General features: G+C 40.0%; 1 protein-coding gene across 10 annotated transcripts in view; it reads right to left on the reverse strand.

Annotated features, from left to right (window-relative positions):
* The window catches only part of TLE1 (TLE family member 1, transcriptional corepressor), a 76,817-nt gene that overhangs the window by 36,339 nt on the left and 16,758 nt on the right, over positions 1–23,720 (reverse strand). For 6 of the 10 annotated variants that reach the window (XM_054055477.1, XM_054055475.1, XM_054055470.1 and 3 more), the window contains 2 exons: positions 20,549–20,611; positions 19,534–19,638 (listed from right to left, as the gene is read on the reverse strand). The exons of 1 other annotated variant lie outside the window; for it this stretch is intronic. In XM_054055477.1, coding sequence (XP_053911452.1) covers positions 19,534–19,638; positions 20,549–20,611 — 168 coding nt within the window. The remainder of the gene's footprint in view (positions 1–19,533; positions 19,639–20,548; positions 20,612–23,720) is intronic. 3 more of the 10 variants (XM_054055479.1, XM_054055474.1, XM_054055473.1) reach the window with 1 other exon arrangement.

Raw genomic sequence — 23,720 nt, forward strand, 5'->3', positions numbered from 1 at the left:
ATGGCACTTGCTTCTCTGAGCAAACACCTCCTAACAATTTTAAAGGCAGTACAGTTTTCCACCTCCAATATCCTAGGTAAGTACCAGCTATGAAGAGCTCTTTAAGTAGCACTTAAAATTTGGAATTAATTTTCCATCTCTGCCAGAGACTTCCAGACACAGACTAAGCAAATCTTTGTGAAACCTATTTCCTATACATAAAGAATGACTTGCCTCCTTCGGGCTCTTTGCTTATAAAGACACCACATGAGCTCTTACAATCCCACTTCCCACCTTTAAGTAGCTCTGTTGAGATCATGAACACCTATGGTTTACTTAAAAATCTAGTTTTGAATTCCTAGCAGTTTAGACCATTCTTTTATTCTTAAACAGATGTGTGGTGTACTATCCAGTATCTGTTGAAAAGCATTAAAAATTCAGATGTGATTGTACATGAACAGTGGAAAAAAAAGATTATACCTGGTCCCAAATTACAATAGCTGTCTTCTCTTATACTCTTCTAAATAAACACCTGAGAGTACAAAAAGCTTTCAAAAACCCTATTAGCACTAGCACCAGTAATACTATCAACTGATTCCCCCATGGTCCATACAGGTATTCTGAAAAAATATTTGGCAAGCACAAAAGTCATTTAGAGATATAAAAAGGAAAGGGCATTATTCATACCAACTTCTGAAAAACTGAAAAAACGTGATCTTGCTAAACTTCAGGCAGGCAGAAAGATATGAGAAAAAACCATGCATTACTTTGTTCAATTTCACTACCATATTCTCTCTCTTCCCAAAGGGTGTCTTCAGAGTTTTTATTTGCTTGCTTAAGTAGCAAAAAGAAGTGAAAGCCTGTATCAAATGAATATGGCAAATAAACATACAAGGGCCACTGTCTGAGCACATATAGCTAGCTGACCAATCACCTTTTCCCTCACTCTTTAGAAATATTTTAAAAACAATATTGCAAATGTAACCTTCAAAAAAATGAAACAATGCAAGATTATGCTCCTGTAAGACCCAGTCTCCTCTCTTATTCTGAAGAAAAAAAAAACCAAACCAACCAAACTCTGTACGCAACACCCACGCTACCAACAGTCAACTCTAACCCAAGTAAATTCATTAGGTGGTCTAAGCCATTAATTAATACTTACATTTAAGTTTCTGTAGGTACTTTAGAGCATTTCAGCTACAGGAAAGAATATATCACAGGATGACAACCTCACTCAAGAATATATCTACATTATTCTATAAAGGAAAAACTGCATCACTGGACAAGGGAAAAGCCATAGATCATCACCTACGTAAACTTCTAGAAGGCTTTTGATACAAACTCTTACAACGTTCTTGCCACTTAATTGGAGTGATATGGGACTGATGAATGGACTGTTAGATAGATGAGGAACTGGCTGGCTGATCCATCCAAAGAGTCAATGAGACTAAGTCCAAAAAGTCAATGGCTCAATATCCCTGTGGAAACCAGTAACTACTGGTGTCCCTTGAGGGTCCATAATGGGACCAATGCTATTAAGTATCTTCATCAGTGACATAACCAGTAGGATTTAGTGCACCCTCAAAATGTTTGCAGATAACAGCAAGGTAAGTATTGCAGTTGATTCACTAGAGAAGAGGAATGCCACACACAGGGACCTTGACAGGCCTGAGGAGTGGCCCCATGTGAAGCTCATAAGGTTCAAGAAGGACAAGTGCATCTGGGTCAGGGCAAAATTCTACACTGGTACGGACTGGAGGATGAAATGATTGAAAGCAGCCCTGCTAAGAACTTGGAGCTATTGGTGGATGAAGAATTGGACATGCACCAACAATCTGCATTTGCAACTCAGAAAGCCATGGTATCCTGGGCTGCATCAGAAGACACGTGGCCCGCAGCCTGAGAGAGATGAATCTCTCTCTCTACTTTGTTGTCATGAGATGCCTACCTAAGGTACTGCAGTGCTAGGGTACACGCTGTAAGAAAGACATAAACCTGTCAGGGCAGGTCCAGAGGAGGGCCATGAAAATGATCAGAGGGCTGGAACGCCATTCCTGTGAGGAGAGGGGGAGAGTTGTGGTTGTTCAGCCTTGAGAAGGTTCCAAGGACACCTTACTGCCGCCTTTCACTAAATAAACTGTGTCCATTAAAAAGACTGAGATACACTTTTTACCAAGGCTTGTACTGACAGAACAATGAGCAAAGATTTTAAACTGAAAGAAGGTAGGTTTAGATTGGACAAAAGCAAAAAAATATTTACAATGCAGGGGACAACACACAGGAACACACTTCCCAGAGAAGTTGTGGATGTCCCATCCCTGGAAATGTTCAAGATGGTACAGTAAAAGATGTCCCTGCCCATAGCAGATGGGGTTGGAACTCACGTTTTTAAGGTTTCTTCCACTCTAAAGCATTTTATGAATCTACAATAGGTGAATAGACTGATATATGAGTTACCAATTGCTTACTGCTCCATTTTCTAACTTTACTTCAGCAGCGGAAGCTGTGTTTCTTCTTCGTTGCTTTAGGATGTTTCCTTTTCTTTGATAATATCATCATTAGACTAATTACAAAGCATGTTAGCAGTCCCTGCAAGACACTTTATTCTGACCTATTAGAACCCTTCGGTACCATATCAGCAAAGTGAGCTCCAAGTTTGCTTTCTTTTGCTGATGACACCAAACTGCAAGGAGTCACTGATACACCACATGGCTGTGTAACCATTCACAGGGACCTCAACAGGCAGGAAAAATGGGCTGACAGGAATCTTATGAAGTTCAACAACAGGAATAGCTAATTGTTCCTCTGGGAGGAACAATGTGATGTGAGTATACATTGAGAGACACTCAGCTTTGCAGAAAAAGACCTAGGAGTCCTAGTTGTTGAACATAAGCCAGAAGGGATTCATTAGATAAAGCACTGCCAGGAGGTCAAGGGAGGTGATCCGTTCACTCTGCTCATCATAGCTGAGACCATATCTGGAATACTGTGTCCAGTTCTGGCCTCCCCACTACATGAGAGAAAATGATACATTGGAGAACATCTAATGATGGATCTAGAAATGGCTAAACAGTCTCAGCTGTCTCAGACTGTCCTGATGTGAGATGCTTTAGTCCCATAATGCTCTTCGTGAGTCAGCACTGGATGGCCCAATGACATAGCAAGAGGCAACAAGCTCAAACTGAAACATGGGAGGTTCCTCCTGTACATCAGAAAACACTTTTTATTGTGATGGTGACTGAGCACTGGCACAGGTTGCCCAGGAAAGCTGTAGAGTCTCTGTCCTCAGAGATACTGAAAAAGCCATATGGACACAGTCCTGAACAGTGGCTCTAGTTGGTCCTACTTGAGCACAGGAGTGGACCAGATGACCTCCAGGGGTCCTATCTAACCTCAGACATTCTGCAATTCCACAATTTTTATTGCTTAATGTTGTCTCCCTGTTCAAATGTGTTATAGAAAACAGAGTCAGCTACTACTATCATTGCTTGATTTGCTACCTAATTCTTTTGAAACAACTGTGTTTATTTTGACTTATTTGGTATCTTTATTTCCCTTCTTCTAAATACTCAGATGCTATACTGACAGATAGGAAGCTAATACTATACCATAGTAAAGAAACTTGAAAGTGCCCACCACAGCATCTCTAAGCATCTCATAAGTTATCTGAAAACTAGCCATTATGCAAACAAGCCACAGTGCCTTGGGTGTGGGAAGAGAACAATCCTTAAGAACAAAGAAACAGTGTCTTCCGCAAGCCTCTTCCATCCATACAGTTTACAAAAAGAAAGTATTGGCAAAAGCTATCAAATGCCAAATACTGCATACACATGAAATTTGTGTGGCAGTGGCATGATTATTTAAAGACCCATTTGTTTTCATGAGAAAAATCTTGTTCCTTTTCCATGCTTTATTACAGATGATGCATAGAATAATGTCTTTGGGTCTTACCATTTATTTTCCACTCCCACAAAAAATAAAAAAGGAAATCCAACTTTTTACTCTGTAGAGAATGGATGTTAGAATACCAAAGTCAGAAAAAAGATAATAAAGAACAAATTTAAGATAACTTTTTCATTTTCTAGTATGGGTCTCTGCTTTAAACTAATGTTAGATTTCAGAACAGAAGGATCTTCAAATTTTTTCCCTGCTCCTGTTCAAACAACACAAACCCTACCTGTATGTCTCAAATACACCTCAACTTTTTTGAAGCAGTATGGGGTTGCATAAATTGTTTAACGTAAACAAGAAAACTAATGCAGTAGTGAGATAAAGGCAGCTTGCACCTTCTCCTAAGTGGCCCTTTTCTCACATATTAACTTAATCTCTAAGGTAACTAAAATAAGGCTGAGAAGTTGTATTTCACTGCTTTGCTGATAAAGCAATTACAAGAACTACAAACTAAGCCCTTCTACCATCTTACCCATTAATAAAGAAAACAAAAATCGGATATAATACCCTCAGCATGTCCAAAGCACTCCATGAAACTACTGCTAACAACATGAAGTTTGTGATTCTCAATTAGAGTCTTATCTGGTTTTCTTTAACTTCTTTTCTACTTGGTCACTTGATTCCTTCCTCCTTGTATTACTTTTATCTTTTTCAGAATTATTCCTTTAGGAACCAAGTCTTGCCTTTTTGTTCTTCATAAAACCCAAAATAAGAAAAGCAATGTTGATTTCAACTGGCCTATGAAGATTAAAAAGACCACTTCATGCTCTAGTGCTCTTGCACTTTTATACTGCTTTTACACTGATACATACCCATTTCACCTGTATTTATCTACAGATTTATACTACACTGTATTGTCATCGAATAATAAACCTGGCCAGCTCTAGAGTATGGGGTTTTTTTTTCTGCTTGCATTACAGTTTAAACTACATTCTTTAATCTTGCTAAAGTGAGGAAAGTTAGCATAAACGCAAGAATAATTCCCTGCATACTTGCTCTTTAAGGCTGAAAGTTCTTTTTCTATCTAAAGAAACAAACAAAAAAACCCAACTAGTAGCACAGCAGCTTCATAACTGCAGTCTTCTCTGAAGGAAATTTCTATTTATTAATTGGAGGTGTTGCTAAAGAGAAAAATGATTCCATATAAAAACTACAACACTGAGAGAGAGAGCACAGACTTTAATGTGGGGCCAGCAAACTACTCGTGTACCTTGGTAACCTGCAAAGAAGCCACAAAAGACAACTGAGACAGCCAACAATGGTCAAAGCAGTTATACCAAAGTCTGCAACTACCTAGCAAAATTCTAAATCAGATATTTCATTACTACAACAGGTAAAATTTTAGAAAACTCTTATATAAGACGTTAATACTAAATATGTTCTGTATTTTATAAGGATTTTTTTTTCAAATGAGGATAATGAAGTCTCTCAATACAAGAAAGGACTAGGTTGCTGTCAGTTTGAATCACAGAGCCAGTACCAGCCAGAAGTACGCTACTTCTGTTGAATCACAAGATCTCATTTTAAATTTCAATATCGTAGGCAGCTTTATTCCTGTACAACAGAAACACGTCTTCAATGCTCCCCAGTATAATGCAAATAGTAACTATGACAAAAAAATTTGCAAGGGTAGCTTATTAACAATTGCTTAATTTCCGTATCACCATTATAGATTGCAGACATATAGACTGTAAGGGAGAAAGAAGCACTATCTTTTCTCTAGCAGTATGCTGAGAGAAAACTCTAAGCTTTGCTGTGCCTTTCTGTCTCACTTTGAACATCTAGGTCTCTCTGCTCTTCCTTCTTTGCATTTTGGAAAGCAAGACCAGGCACTAGAATTAGAAAAATAGATATTTCACTTCAAGGCTCTTCAAAAAGATCACTCTTATAAGCAGTCGTGACAGATGTGGGTGACCCTATTCAAATGATCTGTCACCATGCCCAGTGAATACGCACATCAGCTGTTTTTCCTCTAATGCAGTCAGCAATTATCTATTTAATAAAAGTTTAATGACAACGGTTAAATGGCAAGATTTTTAACATCCTATTGACACAGAGGGAAAAATTATATATAGTACTGCCAGCATGACTGCCACTTTTACCAGAGCAGATCTCCACTGGCAGCTGAGCTGCACTGTGTGGCCTCTGCAGATCATTGCATGTTAGCAAAGGATGCAGGACATTGCCAGCAGATGGAATTCTTCCAGTTTGGCAACATCATCTACCCAAGGTGCATTAGCACTCCACTGGTGTGGACGCATCCACATAAGGACGTTTGCCAACAGAAAAGAAGGGTATTTTTCACTCCTCCATGCTTTTAGGTATTATTAAGCCAACCTAAAACTTAGTGTAAGTACAGACCCATTAAAGCATGGTGAGTGCTCGTATCAGCAACTATGCTGGAAATACAACAAGCAGCCCACAAACGAAAGCAACCATTTCGCTAGCATAACCTTATACATATATATATATATATATATATATATATATCTCAGGTTATATATATACACGCTATATATATACACACACACACAAAATTTTACATATCATGTATACCAAATAATATATTTGATATCTTAATATATATGATTAACATAGTTATATACTACACATATGTCTGAGGACAGACTCTTCAGCAACACCTGTTGTGACAGAACACGGATTAATGGTTTTAAACAAAGAGAGGGTAGGTTTAGACTGGAGACAAGGAAGAAATTTTTTACAAGGATAGTGGTGAAACAGAATGGTAGGGGTTGGAAGAGACCTCTGGAGATCATCTAAGTCCAACCAACCTGCTAAAACAGGTTCACTTAAAGCATGTTAAATATGAACATGTCTAGGCTGGTTTTGAGTATCTCCAGAGGAGAAGACTCCACAACCTCTCTGTGCACCTGTTCCAGTACTCTGTCACCCCCACAGTAAAGAAGTTTATTCCTCATGTTTTCAGATGGAACTTCCCATGCTCCAGTTTGTGCCATTGCCCCTTGTCCTCTTACTGGGCACCACTGAAAAGAGTGATGCTCCAATCATTTTCATGGCCCTCCACTATACTGTCTCTTCAGTTGGGAGGCCAGATCTGTAAATAGTACTCCAGATGCGGCCTCGTAGGGGCAAAGAAAAGGGGGGAAGATAACCTCCCTCAACTTGCTAGCCACACTCTTCTTAATATATCCCACAATACCATTGTCCTTCTTGGCCACAAAGGCACAATGCTGGCTCATGGTAGCTTGTTTTCCAGCAGAACTCCCAGGTGGTTCTCCATAAAGCTTTCCAGCAGATCAAGGTGCATGGAGTTATTCCTCCCTAGGTTCAGGTCTCTATACTTGCCTTTGTTGAACTCTGCCCAGCTCTCTAGCCTGTTCAGGTCTGGCTGAATGGCAACACAGCCTTCTGGTGTATCACAGAATCACCAGGTTGGAAAGGACCCACTGGATCATGGAGTCCCACCATTCCTAACACTCCCTAAACCATGTCCCTAAGCACTTCATCCACCCGTTCCTTAAACACCTACAGGGAAGGCGACTCGACCACCTCCCTGGGCAGCCTGTTCCAGTGCCCAATAACTCTTTTTGTAAAGAATTTTTTTCTGATATCCAACCTGAACCTCCCCTGACGGAGCTTCAGGCCATTCCCTCTTGTCCTGTCCCCTGTCACGTGGGAGAAGAGGCCAGCTCCCTCCCCTCCACAACCTCCTTTTAGGTAGTTGTAGAGAGTAATAAGGTCTCCCCTCAGCCTCATCTTCTCCAGGCTAAACAACCCCAGCTCTCTCAGCCGCTCCTCGTAAGACTTGTTCTCCAGACCCTTCACCAGCTTCGTTGCTCTTCTCTGGACACGCTCCAGAGCCTCAACATCCTTCTTGTGGTGAGGGGTCCAGAACTGAACACAGTATTTGAGGTGCGGTCTCACCAGTGCCGAGTACAAAAGGAGAATAACCTCCCTGGACCTGTTGGTGACCCCATTTCTGATACAAGCCAAGATGCCGTTGGCCTTCTTGGCCACCTGGGCACACTGCTGGCTCATGTTCAGTCGGCTGTCAACCAACACCCCCAGGTCCTTCTCTTCCGTGCAGCTCTCCAGCCATTCTTCCCCCAGTCTGTAGCACTGCATAGGGTTGTTGTGCCCCAAACGCAGGACCCGGCATTTGGTCTTGTTAGACCTCATGCCATTGGTCTCGGCCCAGCAGTCCAGCCTGCTAAGATCCCTTTGCAGAGCCTCCCTACCCTCCAGCAGATCCACACTTCCACCCAGCTTAGTGTTATTCGCAAACTTGCTGAGGGTGCACTCAATGCCTTCGTCCAGGTCATTGATAAAGACACTGAACAGAGCTGGACCCAGTACCGAGCCCTGAGGAACTCCATTTGTAACTGGCCTCCAGCTGGAGTTAACTCCATTGACCACCGCTCTCTGGGCCCGGCCATCCAACCAGTTTTCAACCCAGGAGAGTGTGCGCCTGTCCAGGCCAGAGGCTGACAGTTTCTGAAGCAGAATGCTGTGAGAAACTGTGTCAAAGGCTTTACTGAAGTCCAAGAACATGTTGAAGTCCAACATCCACAGCCTTTCCCCCATCCAGTAGTCGAGTGATTTTGTCATAGAAGGTGATCAGGTTAGTTTGGCAAGATCTGCCCTTTGTAAACCCATGTTGACTGGGCCTGATCACCCGGTTCTCTTGCATGTGCTTCATGATAGCACTCAAGATTACCTGTTCCATGACTTTCCCCGGCACTGAGGTGAGACTGACAGGCCTGTAGTTCCCCGGATCCTCTCTGCAACCCTTCTTGTAGATGGGCACAACATCAGTCACTCCTCCCAGTTTTGTATCATCATCAAATTTGCTGAGGGTACACTTTGTCCCCTCATCCAAGTCACTGATGACTATGTCGAACAAAACTGGGCCCAGTACTGACCCCTAGGAAACATCACTAGCGAAACGCTAACAACTATATTCCGCACTGCTGATCACAACACTCCGTGCTCTGCCATCCAGCCAGTTTTCAATCCACCTCACTATCCACTCATCTAACACACACCTCCTGAGCTGATCCATGAGGATTTTACAGGAAATGTCAAAAGCCTTGCTGAAGTTGAGGTAGAGAGCATTCACTGTTTTCCCTTCATCTACCCAGCTAGTTATAACATCAGAGAAGGCTATCAGAGAGCATCCCATCAGAGCCCATAGATTTGTGGGTGTCCAGTGTGCCTAAATGATCTCTGACGCTACCCTGCTCAATCACAGGACAGTCTTCCTTCCTCCAGAGCTTCTCTCTTTCTGCCAGGGTTTGGGACTCCCGAGGGCTACCTTTAGTAGTAAAGACTGAAGCAAAGTAACTGTCTTCTTTTCACCACCAGAGCGCCCACCTCATTCAGCAGCCCACATTTTCACAGGTCCTCCTTTTGATGTTGATGCACTTGAAGAAGCCCTTCTTGTGGTCCTTGATGGCCCTTGCCAGATTTAGTTCCAAATGGGCCTTAGCCTTCCTCATTGCAGCCCTGCATACTCCAATAGTGTTCCTATATTCCTCCCAAGTGGCCAGTCCCCTTTCTCACATTCTGTAAACTTCCTTCTACCCCTTCAATTCTTTCAAAAGCTCCTTGCTCATCCATGCAGGTCATCTGCCTCCTTTGATTACTTACTCCTAGAGATGCATCGATCTTAAGCTTGGAGGAAGAAGGACTTAATTACTCTCTTGAACCCTCCTGCGTTCTAGGGCCCTAACCCATGGAAGTCCTCTGAGTAAATCCTTGAAGAAGATAAAAAGCAGCCCTCCTGAATTCCAGGGTTGTAATCCTGCTTATTGCCCTGCAACAGTATTTTTTTTCCTTAGGTTACATAATGGTGGGACTTTATTTTTTTTCCTTAGACTAAATTCTGAAGAAATAAGGCACAAACAGCAAACCCAAAGTCACATCGGAGGTAAGACACTGCAACAACAACAGAACCAGAGAAGCCTTTATAAAGGACAGATGTCACAGGGCAGGAGGGAGTAGAGGGTTAGAGTCAGAGTAAAATGGAAAAAAATCACCTTGTGCAAGAAAAGATGTCTTCAAAGCATACCCTAGACTCAAAATGAAAGTAACAAATTCAAACACACGCCCTGACAAACACATTAGACAACCTCAGATTCTCTTGGTGCAGACAAGACAAAAGGCTGACTTTCTGAAACTGGTTACATTCTTCTGATCACTGTCATTATAAGTCAGTTCAAGAACAAAGTTTTTCTTTAATTTCAGACAAGTACATATTGCTTTCTCTGAATACTCAGATGCAAGCCTTAAGTCTCTAGAATGAAGCTGTCGGCACATACTGCATCTGGTTTGCAGAAGCAACCAACGCTTTTTTTTTTTCTGGGGCAACCATAAATTCCTGCTCTTACTCACCTTTTAACTTCAAATCCATGTATTTGCCTTTTTTAGCTACTGTTAGCATTCTGCTACCACACAACAACACTTTAAAAGCATGTTCCCTGCTGCGACAGTAGCCAAAACCAAGTAATTCAAGCATGCATCCATTTGGAAATGACTTAAAGATATTACTCCAGGGCATTTTACTGTTGATGGATGGATAACTCAAAAAGTTTTTATTTTCCTTCCAGACTTTTTTATAGTCTCCAGAAATTTAAATCTGGCTGTACCTGAAAATAATAATGATGAAGTAGAACGGCTTTTTGGTAAATTAAAATCCAGAATTTGAATACAGTATTTTAAAATATGCTCATTGCCCTTTTGCCCCAGCTACTACTAACTACAAATACATCTCAGAGACATCAAAGAATGACAATTAAGACAGTCATGACAAAGCATTACATTGATTTTAATTTACCACTCCAAGCCACAGACCAGATTCTTGGAAATTGTCAATATATTCTATAACAGCTTCCACCTACCAAATGATGATACCTTCAGAATATGCATTTGAATAATATGCTCTCGCTAATCCTTGCTTTTACTTCCTCAATATTAGTACTTGTAAGTATTCAATTTGAAGAGCTACAGTTAGCCAGCACCTTTAAAAACAGTACCAGACGTTCTTAAGAAATTAAATATTATACAGAACAACAATCTTGGTAGTTTGGCAAGCACTCTGAAAATATAAAACATAACACACTTACCAGATAACAGGAAGCCTGCAATTGTTACAAACTCTTCATTACAATGAAAAATTAAAGCATACTGTTGTAGAAACTGTCTTTGCCTTGTTTAGGATTTCCTGAAGTTATTCTAAATTCCCATGCTAGTGTTGCCCTGTGCAAGATCCAGAGAAAGCAAGCTTCCCTCCCTTCTCTTCGAGTCTTTCAACACAGCCCTCTAATGCCACAGTTTGCCTTGCTCTTCACCCATGAAAAAAGCGCGCTGCTCTTTTCTTGCAAATTTCCAATGTTAATATTTATAGAACTTGTGTTGCCCTGTATCTTCCCCCAGTACTTCTGCCTCTGCACTTGCCTACTCCCAGACTCCATCTTTGTCACAATTGCCTAGTTCCAGGTATTTTTTGCCTGTGCGGTCCACACCACTTGAACCGACAGTTCACCACAATTTCGTTCTGATCTGCATGTTTCATTCTTTGCACTTCCCGCTCTGACAGTAGTCCCACTTACAGCCCTACATCATCATTAGAAGAAGGGTAACGTTGTGCCCACTTTTCAAAAGGGTGGAAAAGACAACCCTGGGAACTACCAACCTGTCAGCCTCACCTCTGTGCCTGGGAAGATCATAGAACAGACCCTCCTAGAAGCTATGCTAAAGTACATGGAGGACAGGGAGGTGATGAATGGCAGCCAGCACGGCTACACCAGGGGCAAGTCCTGTCTGACCAACTCGGTGGCTTTCTACAATGGGGTAACCGCAGCAGTGGACACGGGTAAACCGACAGATGTTATCTATCTAGACTTCTGTAAAGCCTTTGACACGGTCCCTCGCAACATCCTGCTCTCTAAACTGGAGAGATATGGACTTGATGGGTGGACAGTAACCTGGATAAGAAACTGGTTGGATGGTCATATTCAAAGAGTAGTGGTCAATGGCTTGATATCCAGATGGAGATCCGTGACAAGTGGTGTCCCTCAGGGGTCCGTACTGGACCGGTGCTGTTCAATATCTTTATCAATGATACTGATGGCAAGATTGAGTGCACTCTCAGCATCTCGCTTTGCAGATGACACCAAGATGACTGGTGCAGTTACCATACCAGAAGGATGGTATGGTAACTGCACCAGGACAGGGACCTGGACAGACTGGAGAAGTGGGCCTCTGAAAACTTCATGAGGTTCGACAAGGCCAAGTGTAAGGTCCTGCACCTGGGTCAGGGCAATGCCCATTTTCAGTACATGATGGGGGATGATGTGATTGAGAACAGCCCTGCAGAGAAGGACTTGGGGGTGCTGGTTGATGAGAAGCTCGACGTGAGACAGCAATGTGCACTCACAGCCCAGAAGGCCAACCGTATTCTGGGCTGCATCAAGAGAAGCGTGGCCAGCATGTTGAGGGAAGTGATCCTGTCCCTCTATTCCTCTCTTTTGAGACCTCATCTGGAAGTCTGATTTAGTGGGATGTCCCTGCCTATGGCAGGGGGGTTGGAACAAGATGATCTTTAAGCCCCCTTCCAACCCTTACTATTCTATGATTCTATGATCCCAATGCCTTTCTCTACCCGTAACTCATGTTGCAGATCATGATCAAGCTTTGCTTTACCCTTAATTAAATTCTTTGGTTTGATTTCACCTCATGTGCAGTCTCAGCCGAGTTTCTCTTTCATCTGGGCCAACCAATTCATTCTTCTCATCCAACTTCTTCCTCCAACCCTATAGTCTCTAAGACTTCTTTCAAGAGAAGCACATCATGTTTTCATCTCAGCCTACTGACTCACCACCTACTCCAATTCCCCCACGTGTCTCACTTAAAGTATGAAGGCAAAGCAGATATTTATAAGACAGAAGAAGGTATGTTCATCTCTTCACATTGTCTCCTTTTAGTTCCTTGATAATGTGAGGAAAAAGTGGGTGACATTGACAAAACCCATCTTCAAACATGGAAAGATATTATGCTTGCAGAGGCTTTAATCAAGAGACGTGCTTCAAGTTACTCTTGAGAGGAAGAGACTCTTCCTTCTGGGATTAAATAATCTATCCTTCTCTGCCAATAACATTATATACATATTATTCATTATACATATTTTACATACATATACCTACATATATATACACACAGAGTGTCTCAACCACCTTCGAAAGCAAACCCACCCCTCACCCCCATTCTGTCTTTCTGGTAGCCCTCCTATACACTCTTTACTAAAGCTCAATAAACACACTTCTGTAAATCCTTCCCTTAAACTGTACTATTCCAGCATTTTGATCCAACTTTAGTCCTTTCCATTCCACCAAAACTACTTCTTCAAATCAATCTGTCTAACAGAACCATTTGAAGCCTAAAAAAACATTTAGAGCCCATTTCACAAAAAGAGGAAATGGTCTCTTCTTGCATACTTATCTCCTCTATCTATTTATTCCTTTCTGAAACCAGATTCTCCATTTTCTTTTCTGGTCTTCTGTTTACTATTGTCACATACACACGTTTTTCTAATGTTACTAGACTCCCCTAAACATTTTTCCTGAAAGAAAATACATGAACTTACAGGTCTACTCCATTCAACAAGCACATCTCATATCTCAATATCTGCTCAGTAGACAATATCCTATCAAGTGGTGACAGCTCAGTGTTAGTACCTCACATTCTCATCTCCTCAGAACCTACCAAAGGCAGCTGCAGGTCTGAGCTCTAGCTAACAATTATTTTTTTCCCAACCATCTGCCTTTCCTTTCACTCCTTTTCTGAAAGATGTTTTGGTTCACAAATTTGTGATCTTATACCCGGTCTCATCTTGGACTTGTAGCTTAGATATTAGATCTAGATGACAGAACCACCTCTTTTGGGGCAAGATCCAAGATGTAACTTCTTCTATTGACCTACACATGAAACTTTGCAACATAAAGTTGCTTGGCCTGCAACTCAATTACATTTGACTTTTGGATACAATTTTCCTCTCTTCAGAATGACCAGAATGACTAAGAATATCTTCTCTTCTTATAGTCTCATTTACACGCTATCCTCCTCTACACTACCGATCCAAAGTTCCCCGTTTCCCTATCACTACAGAGTGCATGGAAAGCATGCATGGAAGCAGGGTTGGCGTAAGCATGCATCAAGTGGAAACCAAGTTTCTTTATCACTTTATTTATTCACATTTTACACTTCTCCCAGTTTTTCTGTTTGGAGTAGGACAAGCTTATAAAACATCAATTTTTCCTCAAAACTTAGGGCCACTAACAAAAATTTGACCATTGTTTGGGGACTGGTGTTTTGAGAATACCTGTTGACATACTAACAAATATTTTGTTCCCTCACTACCTATTTTAAACTTCATATACAAGTCTGGAGTCTTTGTATTCTAAAAGCATCTGCCACGACAGAATCTTAGCATGCAATTAAGGTTTCTATGTCTTTTAGAAAAAGCAAAATATGAAGAACAACCCAGGATGTTGCCACACAATAGAGTTCTTATTGCCATAATTTAGTAATTCAGACTTGAGGTTAGCTAATTTATGTTAGATGTCATGACACTGTCTTGTGCTTGCTAGATCTCATTTTATTTAACTTAAAAGAACTAGGCAATTTCCCCTCCCTCAGCACATAATGCAGATCATGGCTGAGGAGGATCTAAAGTAATGCTACAGCTGCTTAGCTCATCCCTTGCATTAAGTTCTACATTCATTTCTGCTCTAGTCGGTATTTCTATTTTATAATGTAATATACAGTCTAGCTGTTTATAGGCTTTCTAAGGATTAATTACACACTCGTAAGAATAAACTCTCAAGAGGTTAACCTCATCCTCTTAAGCTTCACACAATACAATCCCAGAGATAGCTAGCAATCACAGACAAGAGAAAAAAATAATCCCACATCATGCTAATCCTTTAGCTAATCACCTCATGCAACAGCAGAGAGGCCTGCAATTCAATCTGCCTCAAGAGTACTGTCAATCCAAAGATACATATTTCACAGAAACCTAGTGGCTTTCTATGATGGGGTAACCACACCAGTGGATATGGGAAAAGGAGTAGATGTAATTTATTTAGACTTCTGGAAAGCCTTTGACATGGTCCTCCAAAACATCCTTCTCTCTAAATTGGAGACATAGATTTGATGAGTGCACTGTTTGGTGGATGAGGAATTGGCTGGATGGTTGCATTCAGAGAGTAGTGGTCAACGGCTTAATGTTCAGACGGACATCTGTGACACGTGGTGTCCCACAGGGATCCATAATGGGACTAGTGCTGTTTAATATCTTCATCAATGATACGGACAGCAAGATCAAGAACCCTCAGCAAGTTTGTAGACGACAACAAGCTGAGGGGTGCAGTCATCATGCCAGAAGGACAATACCTTCCAGTACCTGAAGATGCATACAAGAAAGCTGGGAAGGGACTTCATAAAAAGGCATGTAGTGATAGGAGTAGGGGGAATGGTTATAAACTGGAGAGGGTAATATTTAGACTAGACATCAGGAGGAATTTCTTCACAATGAGGGTGGTGAGGCACCGGAACAGGTTGCCCAGGGAAGCTGTGGATGCCCCACCTCTGCAAGTATTCAAGGCCAGGTTGGATGAGCAACCTGATCTAGTGTGTGTCCCTGCCCACGGCAGGGGACTTGAATTAGGTGATCTTTAAGGTCCCTTCCAAACCATTCTATGATTCTATGTCATCCAGACAGACAAGCGGGGGAAGTGGACCCTGTGTACCTCACAACATTCAACAAGGCAAAGTGCAAGGTCCTACACCTGGGTCAGGGCAATATGCAGCTTTAATACAGGATGGAAGATGACATGATTGAGAGAAAGCCTTGTGGAGAAGGACTTGGGCATGCTCGTTGATGAGAATCATAGAACCATAAATGGCTCGTCCAGTTCCCTCTGGATGATATTCCATCCTTCCAGTGTGACAACTACACCACTCAGCTTGTGTACGTTCAGGTTCCTCAGGGTTGGAACTAGATGAGCTTTAACGTATCCTCCAACCAAAACCATTCTATGATTAGCAACCCATATCGAAGCAAAATAAGACGTATCTGGATACTCAGTGGTACACTGAAATCGGGCATCTAACATGCAATTCCAGTTTGCTGCCTGTATTTCCCATTCAGATACTTGCATGTTCTACACATAAAACTAACTAGTTCATTAATTTGGAAGTAAATCCAATAAATTTTGCATTGGTTACATCTAGATAGACCTGTCCTTTATACTTGCTAGCATGACCTTTGAGTTGCTTTGATTTTCCAGCCAGATCACATCTCAAAAAAAAAACCCCAAACCCTTCAAACCATTGTAATATATTTAATTCTTTCATACCATGACCTGGGCTCTTCCTTAACACCAAATGTGGACACTGTCTGCAGATGCAGGAGTGCCAGGGAGTCAACATTCTTCTAAGTCAAATAATAAACAAAACATAAATCTTTATCTAGGAAAATTGCTACTTCATTCAATCTTTATATAATAAATACTATATTGTGCCATTTATAAAAATTGTTTAGCCACACTGCTACCCTATGGCTAGAAGTTAAAGCATTCAAGAACATGCAGGAAAAGTATAAGGCCAGAGGTATGTTAACAACCAAGTGTCATCCATGGTTCCCTCCTCTAGTACGAATTTTTAATCTGAGAGGATTAGCACTGCTTACAAGCCCACCGAGTCCAATTATATTTACTTTTTTTGAAAATGAGTCAATTTACCCATTCTCCCATTTTGCAGGTAAATTCCCACCCCTCAAAAATCTCAGTCTCATGAGACTACAAGTCCCTATCCTCACAGTCTGTCCTCTAATAGGCTTCCACTTTTTCAACTAGAAATTAAAAAAAAAAGTATAAAGATAGTTCAAAATTATCTTGTATTTCAAGGAGTTGTCCCCACAATTAAAGGCTTTGTTCCTTTCCAGAAGTTACATATGGTCTACCAGCAACAGGAATTGCTCTAACTCAGGCGCGTCAACTGGGAAACTCAAATCTAGTGTCGGGGAACAATGACCCATAAAAAGAGAAGGAAAGGAGAGGAAAAGGTGTCAAACCTTGACAAAAATACAGATGTTATCTAATCAAAGAAAACTATACAAGTGAACACCAGCTAGGAAAATTTAATTTTCCTCCTACCCTCAAAATTTACTGTACATAAGTATGCTCTGTAGTATGCAGAGGCTACTCAATTACACCTTCTTCTGGTACAGACTGCTTCAGGCCATTTGCATTCTGAAAAGAAGTTTCATGATCTTTCATTCTTATAACAGATGTCTATGCCATTAAATTACTATTTCTTTTCTTATCTTGAAAGACATTGCACTTTAACAGCATGGCCCTTCCATTGCTCTTTGCACTAAGTCAAGTCCCTGTACAATACCGACAGCTGCTATCGAACTGGGCCACGCTCACTCTCAGTGCAGCTGCCGCTTGTAAGAATAGAAAGGCTTCTGATAACTCCTCCCCTCTGCGAAGCGGGCTTGACATACTGCATGCTCAGTGAGGGGGAGGCAAAGGTCCACTCAACTGTCAACCCAATTTTATGCCATTCAGATTTTCCAGGATGCACATCATCCTTTCCAAACAAAATCATGCATATGTCAGAGCATGAAACTTATTGTGCAGTACAAGACAATTATTTATTATGTAAGACTGTAAAAGACCACAGTGACAAACATCTAGTTTTAGCATCAGGAATATGCATGCATCTACATGGTCAAAGAGACTCTGAGCCAAACATGTTATTTTCCTCATTCACAATTATGTCTTCTTTTGGCACCATTCAGAAGCCATGAGAAATTGTCTCTTCTGGTGAATCTCAGATAATTTATAAACAAAAAATGGTGGAGGATCCTTTTATTGCTCCCAAAGACATTTCCTTCCAAAAGAAAAAAAAAAAAAATTCTTGCAGATCCTATTGCTTTTAAAAGACTATATTGTTCAGACTTTAAAAAAATAGGTACATGACAAGCTTGAGAGAGCAAAATTTGGTTTGGCTAAAAAGCACTATCCTAAATCCAGCAAGAATGCTTTTCAATATATTGTAATATGTTATTTCCATTTACTGCATGAAATATTCTTTAACTCATTCATTAAAAAGGAATTTCCATTTCACTTTCATCCTAAAGAAAAATTATTTTAAAAATGTGCAAAAAAGTACTGCTTTCACTAATCTTTGCTAATCAAATACCAAAAAATGTACATATGCTGCATTTCAAAGATCAAATCAGATATTCTTAAAGTAACTCATTACACAAGCAAAGCACAGACAAGATTGTGACAAAGAGAGATGTAATTTTGTGGGTTTCCAGGATGTGATTAGCAAATCAACTAAGTAACAGTCAAAATTCGATAAACTTGGGAAAAAAACAGCTTAGATTTAAAGGGGGGGTATGTTTAGGCAAAGCATATCTGTCAATTGTAATAAAACAGCTTGAATAAAATTTAAGCTGAAAATCCACTGAAGTCCCCTATTTCAGGGAGGAAAAGCTATTAAAAGGAAATGAAGGTCACCCTGCCAGTTTATTTCACCTAATTGACTGCCAATAAGCTTAGCACAGGCAAACTGACTGCAGATCTGCAATTGAGAAACTGATGAAAGGAGAGTTTTCAAGCTGAGGCTCAATTCTTTTAATTCTCCCTCACTCCTATTTTTTTTCTGTCTCCAGTTTGGATGTAATTTTAAGCACACATGGATTAACTGGTTCCATTGTCTCTAGACATCATTGGACTATGGCACAGTTAATCTGCACAGCAGCATGTCTAATTATCATTACAAAGTGTCTGAGGGAACTATAAAGACCAGCAGGGCATCTTCTCACAAGCAATTAACATAAACTGATAAATGAGTAAGTTGAATCTGCTCAAAGCACTCACATATGAATAAAATCAGAAAGGACAGGTTTTTTGTTTCAGCTGCTTCTCTCGCTTAGTCTGCAAGGGCAGAAAACATGAGAAATATTCTAAACTTAGTGGTAGGGGGAAATGAACTCATGCATTTGAAGGAAAGTATGGTTCAGAAAGCTCATTAATACAAAGCAAATGACTTGTGACTGACAACCAGTCACAAGTAAGTAGTAACTTATTTCAGCATATTTAGAAGCACAAATTTGGTGAAAGGCTATTAGAACACCATGTCAGACAATTAATACTACTTCAAAGGCAAGTGAAGTCTCTTTTCAGCAGCCTGCTAATTTCAAATTCATGAAAGATTCACAAGAAAAAGAAAGAAGAGTTGTACAGGCTTCAAGAACTCAGGGGTCACAAAAAAGAGGTCACCTTTGCACGAGGTAACTAGATGAACTGACATAAAACACCTAAAAGTAAACAAGGAACTTCTTGCAGAAGAAGTTTTATTAAGTACAGCACTGCTGCACAAAATGATGCTCTGACAAAGTAAACTATTAACTTTACCCCTGTTAAAATTGTGTGAAGCAAAGCAAACACTTCAGCAACAATGGGCATCAAAACAGTGTTAGATATCAAAACATTAAGGTTATTTTAAAATAGTAAAGCGTAATATATGAAAGCAAGTTATACACACTGTAGGAGGTAGACCTGGAAGGCCACGTACCCCGATGATGGCATTCAGCTCAGCCATGGTCACTTGTTTGGCACGTTCTACCGCTTGGGCCACTTGCTGCTGATGCTAGTAGAAGAAGAAAGGGTACAGGGAGGAATTTATGTTAAAGTATTGACCACACCAAATCAAACCAGTATCATAAACATCTGAATAACCCATTTGTCTGCAGGAGACCAGGCTACCTATTGTAAGACATTTTGTGCAGATAAGAGGTAACAGTACCCTATTTCTCACCTGTTTAAAAGCAAACCAGAGCCCTGAAGGCAGCCACCTCACCTCTTCCCCCATGGCACTTAAATATTAATCTTCTGGCAAAAGTCTAATGAGTTTGTAATTGAGTTGACAGAACTATAATGTTAACTTCACACTAGTGTCAATTTTAACATTTATAGACACAGAGTACATGAAATTGTATGCAGGGGAAAGAAACCACCAAACTCAACAATTACAAGTACTCTTCGTAAACTGTCGGGTTTGATTAAGAAGGCATATCCAAAATAACAGGCTTCAAGATGTAACAGCAGCTGTCCGCAATATGCTACGTTTGCAGTCATTCAGAATAGATGCAGCTTCATAACCATAAACAGTGCTTTGCATCTGAGCTAACTACTCACCTTGTACACTAGAATTTGATACAATATATGCAGACAAGATAAACATGCTTATTTCACTAGATTCACATTTGACAACTGAATATCAAATAAGCAATCACCATGATTAGAAACGAAAGCGTTTTGTTGCATTTGTAGTATTTTAGAGAGTCACAGTCTCCTCAGGCAATGAATGAGGCTAAGCCATTGTCACTAGTTTTAACTCAGATTTGTCAGACCAAATTAGCAGACGGTTTGCACACTTCAGCTGTAACAGATGTTCCTTACATTTGCGTATTGTAATAAAATTAACAACTTAAAACTAGCCAATTTGCAAATAGAAAGGCAACATAATTGCACTTTAACAGCTGAATAGTTTTACTTACTTCCTGAGACAAAAATGGGATGACTTGTGCACAAATTGTATTCAATCTCTTCGCGATTTCTGTCTACAGAGGAAAAGTATTTTGATTAAAACTATGGTTTAGGTTTGCTGCAGTGTACAGGGTTATATTCAGTTCATACGGTGAAGGAAATAACAAAAAAAATCCACATCTTCATACTACTGCAAATATAAGCAGTTAATATTTAAGCCCAGATGACGACAGAGACTGAGTTAGCTAGGACATCTGCCATACTTAAAGCACCTAATCTGTATACACATTTAGGCACAAATCTGGTCCTTGTATATAGCTCATTAACAAGTAAAGCATTTTTGAAATCCATTAAGTCCAGGATAAAGCCTTTTAAAGGGCAGATCTATTATTACTCAAATTATCAAGCAGCATAACATGATGGTGACAGTCATGGAAGAAAAATGTTTCTTTCATGATCAATTTTATCTGCCTATTAGAAGGAAAATTAGTTTTGCTGACAGAAACACACCATCAGTAGTACAAAAGAAATACCAAAACAGAAGTGAGGCATAACGGAGACAAAAGATAAAAAACATCCATATTGTATTCATCCATATTCATATTCTTCTAAAACATCCCTACTGAGAATTAAAATAATGCAGACAAGAACAGGACTCAGATCAGAAAATGTGATAGTCAATAACAGCAAATTAGTGAAACTTATATATGTTCCATATTTGGCATGTCAACTTGAACAAGATTTCTAGTGGGGTATAGGGATTGTTTACTCTCATCCTGAGTCTTAGAGATTTTCAGACCTATCCATCTGCGCTCCACTCAGAACTGCCATTATAATTAAACATCAAGGTACTTGCACAACTCATACAGTCCACCTTAAAAACATCTCCTGCAACCACTGTAGCACATTTGCACAAAACTGAAATCAGTGTCCAGATATGAAAACAGGCTACATACAAGATAGTCTGAACAGCTCAGTCTCCATCATATTGTTAATCCATCTAGATATTTCCTATGGGTTTTGTTTTGTTCTAAGACACAAGAAACAAAAGATCCCTGCTGATAATCATCAGGCCCTCCATCACATGACATACATAAACCCTGGCAAAGATAAACTCTTTAAAAGTAGTCAGATTAAAAACATTCCTAACTCATCTCCTAAGCCTTTTCTGGAGCCCTCCCACCATCATGAGTTTTTTTTAGGAAAGATACTGCAATGTGATGATCCTTGTATATCAGTCAAGTAGTAATAAAGATGCAAAAGCCAATCTCTGCTTTTATGTCTCAGCAGACAGGTGATTTTGGTTCTAAGCATAACTGGCAAGCTTTATCATCTCCTCCCACACCTCTGACAGACACAGGGAACATATCTGATAGCATTGAGAACTGTAGAACACGATGTCTCTCTCACGTAACCTGAAGGACTCCACCTGACCAAATTCTGGAATTTAACACATCCACTCAAGTTTTGCAGAGACAAAAGTCTCTACAGGAGTTCTGAAATGGCTTCTTCCTAGAACAAAAATGTTCTCCTTAAATATACGCAATGCAGTCAAAAGCAAAACTTTCTCCCCCTGCCACAAGGCAAGAAACAGATCAATAGAAACAACTATCATTTCACACAGTAGTCTGTTTAGTTTGAGGCACAACCATAAAATAGTCATCATTCTGTGAGTGGTCTTCAGTACTGGTACTACACACATACAAGCAAAGGCAATACAATGAAGTTACCAGCATAACTATTATCACTTATTCAATTTATATAACCAAATCAATTTCAATTTCTCTTAACAAGGAAAAAAACACACCATCATGAGAACCTCTGTACTAAGGTGCATCTTTCCATATACCTAATATGTCTGTCCAGAAAGGAAGGTAGGGAAAGAAAGTCTGTTGCATACCTAGCAATCTGTTTGGCTGATGTTAAGCTGAGAAGTTTAGGGTCCAAAAAGTTAATTGTCCTAGACCCATGGGACTACCTTTGTTTTCAGAAGTATAACAGCTTTCATTTATATATATTATATATATAATCTAACTGCTGATCTAGAGATATGTAGGGCAGCCAGAAGAATGAGTAAACAAAAGAAAATTTTGCAGAAAGCTGCTTGAGCATAGACAAACATGCTCAAGAACATTGCCCATGTTCTCTGGGTCCCTGGTAAAGCAGACTGTAGAAGCCTGCTTCCATCATGAAAACCCTCCTAACTCCATGGCAGCTTTTGGCAAAGCATTTGAAGTGCCCTTAATTGTTTGTGTTCTTAATGCAGAGCCTCTTGAATACATTCATTTTTAATAGAGGACTTGAATGTGGGGCCCATCAAATAATGGTAAAACTACATCACTCACTGGCTCTTGCTGTAGTAATGATTGTCTTTTAATTTATTTGCAAATGACAAGCTTGTCAGACCCCTGACTAAAGTGTTACCCTCCCTTCTGAAGTATCATTAAAAATTAGCATGAAGGAATTCAGCTGCATTTTGTAAAATTAAGTTGAGTCAACAGATTTTTTTTTGTGCACTTGTAATTTTCCTCTGTTCCATCTAATTAAGGACTTAAATATTTTGACCTAACCATTGCCAAACTCAAGTGTTTGCACTTAAGTATATCTCTTGCTAACGTGAATTCTTAACATAATGACAGAGAACAAAACAGTCAGACTTGTTACTAAATATAATATTAATTTAAATATGTAATCTTACTAAGCAGTCAAGAAAGAGCTTGTACATACACTTGTGAAGTACTTCCTTCTGCATTGTTAAAAAATAATTCTTTTCCTCTACAGTAATCTATTCCAGATAATTTTGCATTTTGACAGCTTGTACTTTACAAAACAACATCTAAGATACCATATTTAAATCAACATGATTTGTTAAGCTTCAGGTTTTTGCAAAGGAATGAAAAGAAGGAAGATTAATACAAGTATCTAAACACTAACTGTATTTCTCATCACACCTAACATCCACATATGCAGTCCAACACAAAAAACCAAAACAAAACAAAACCAAAAACCAAGACTAATCCTATAGCTCAGGACCAAGAGTGGGAGAGGAGAGACTAAGAGGTGCTTACAGAACATGTTCTAACCTGTCACAGTGAGACAAGGCCCAACTCGATCACTTCACTCAGTAGAAGTAGATGAGTGTGCAAATATAGATGCTTTCTTACCCTCTGTCAGAAAATGTCA

This window comes from Cuculus canorus, chromosome Z (genome assembly GCF_017976375.1).
Source record: "Cuculus canorus isolate bCucCan1 chromosome Z, bCucCan1.pri, whole genome shotgun sequence".
Classification (NCBI taxonomy): Eukaryota; Metazoa; Chordata; class Aves; order Cuculiformes; family Cuculidae; genus Cuculus; species Cuculus canorus.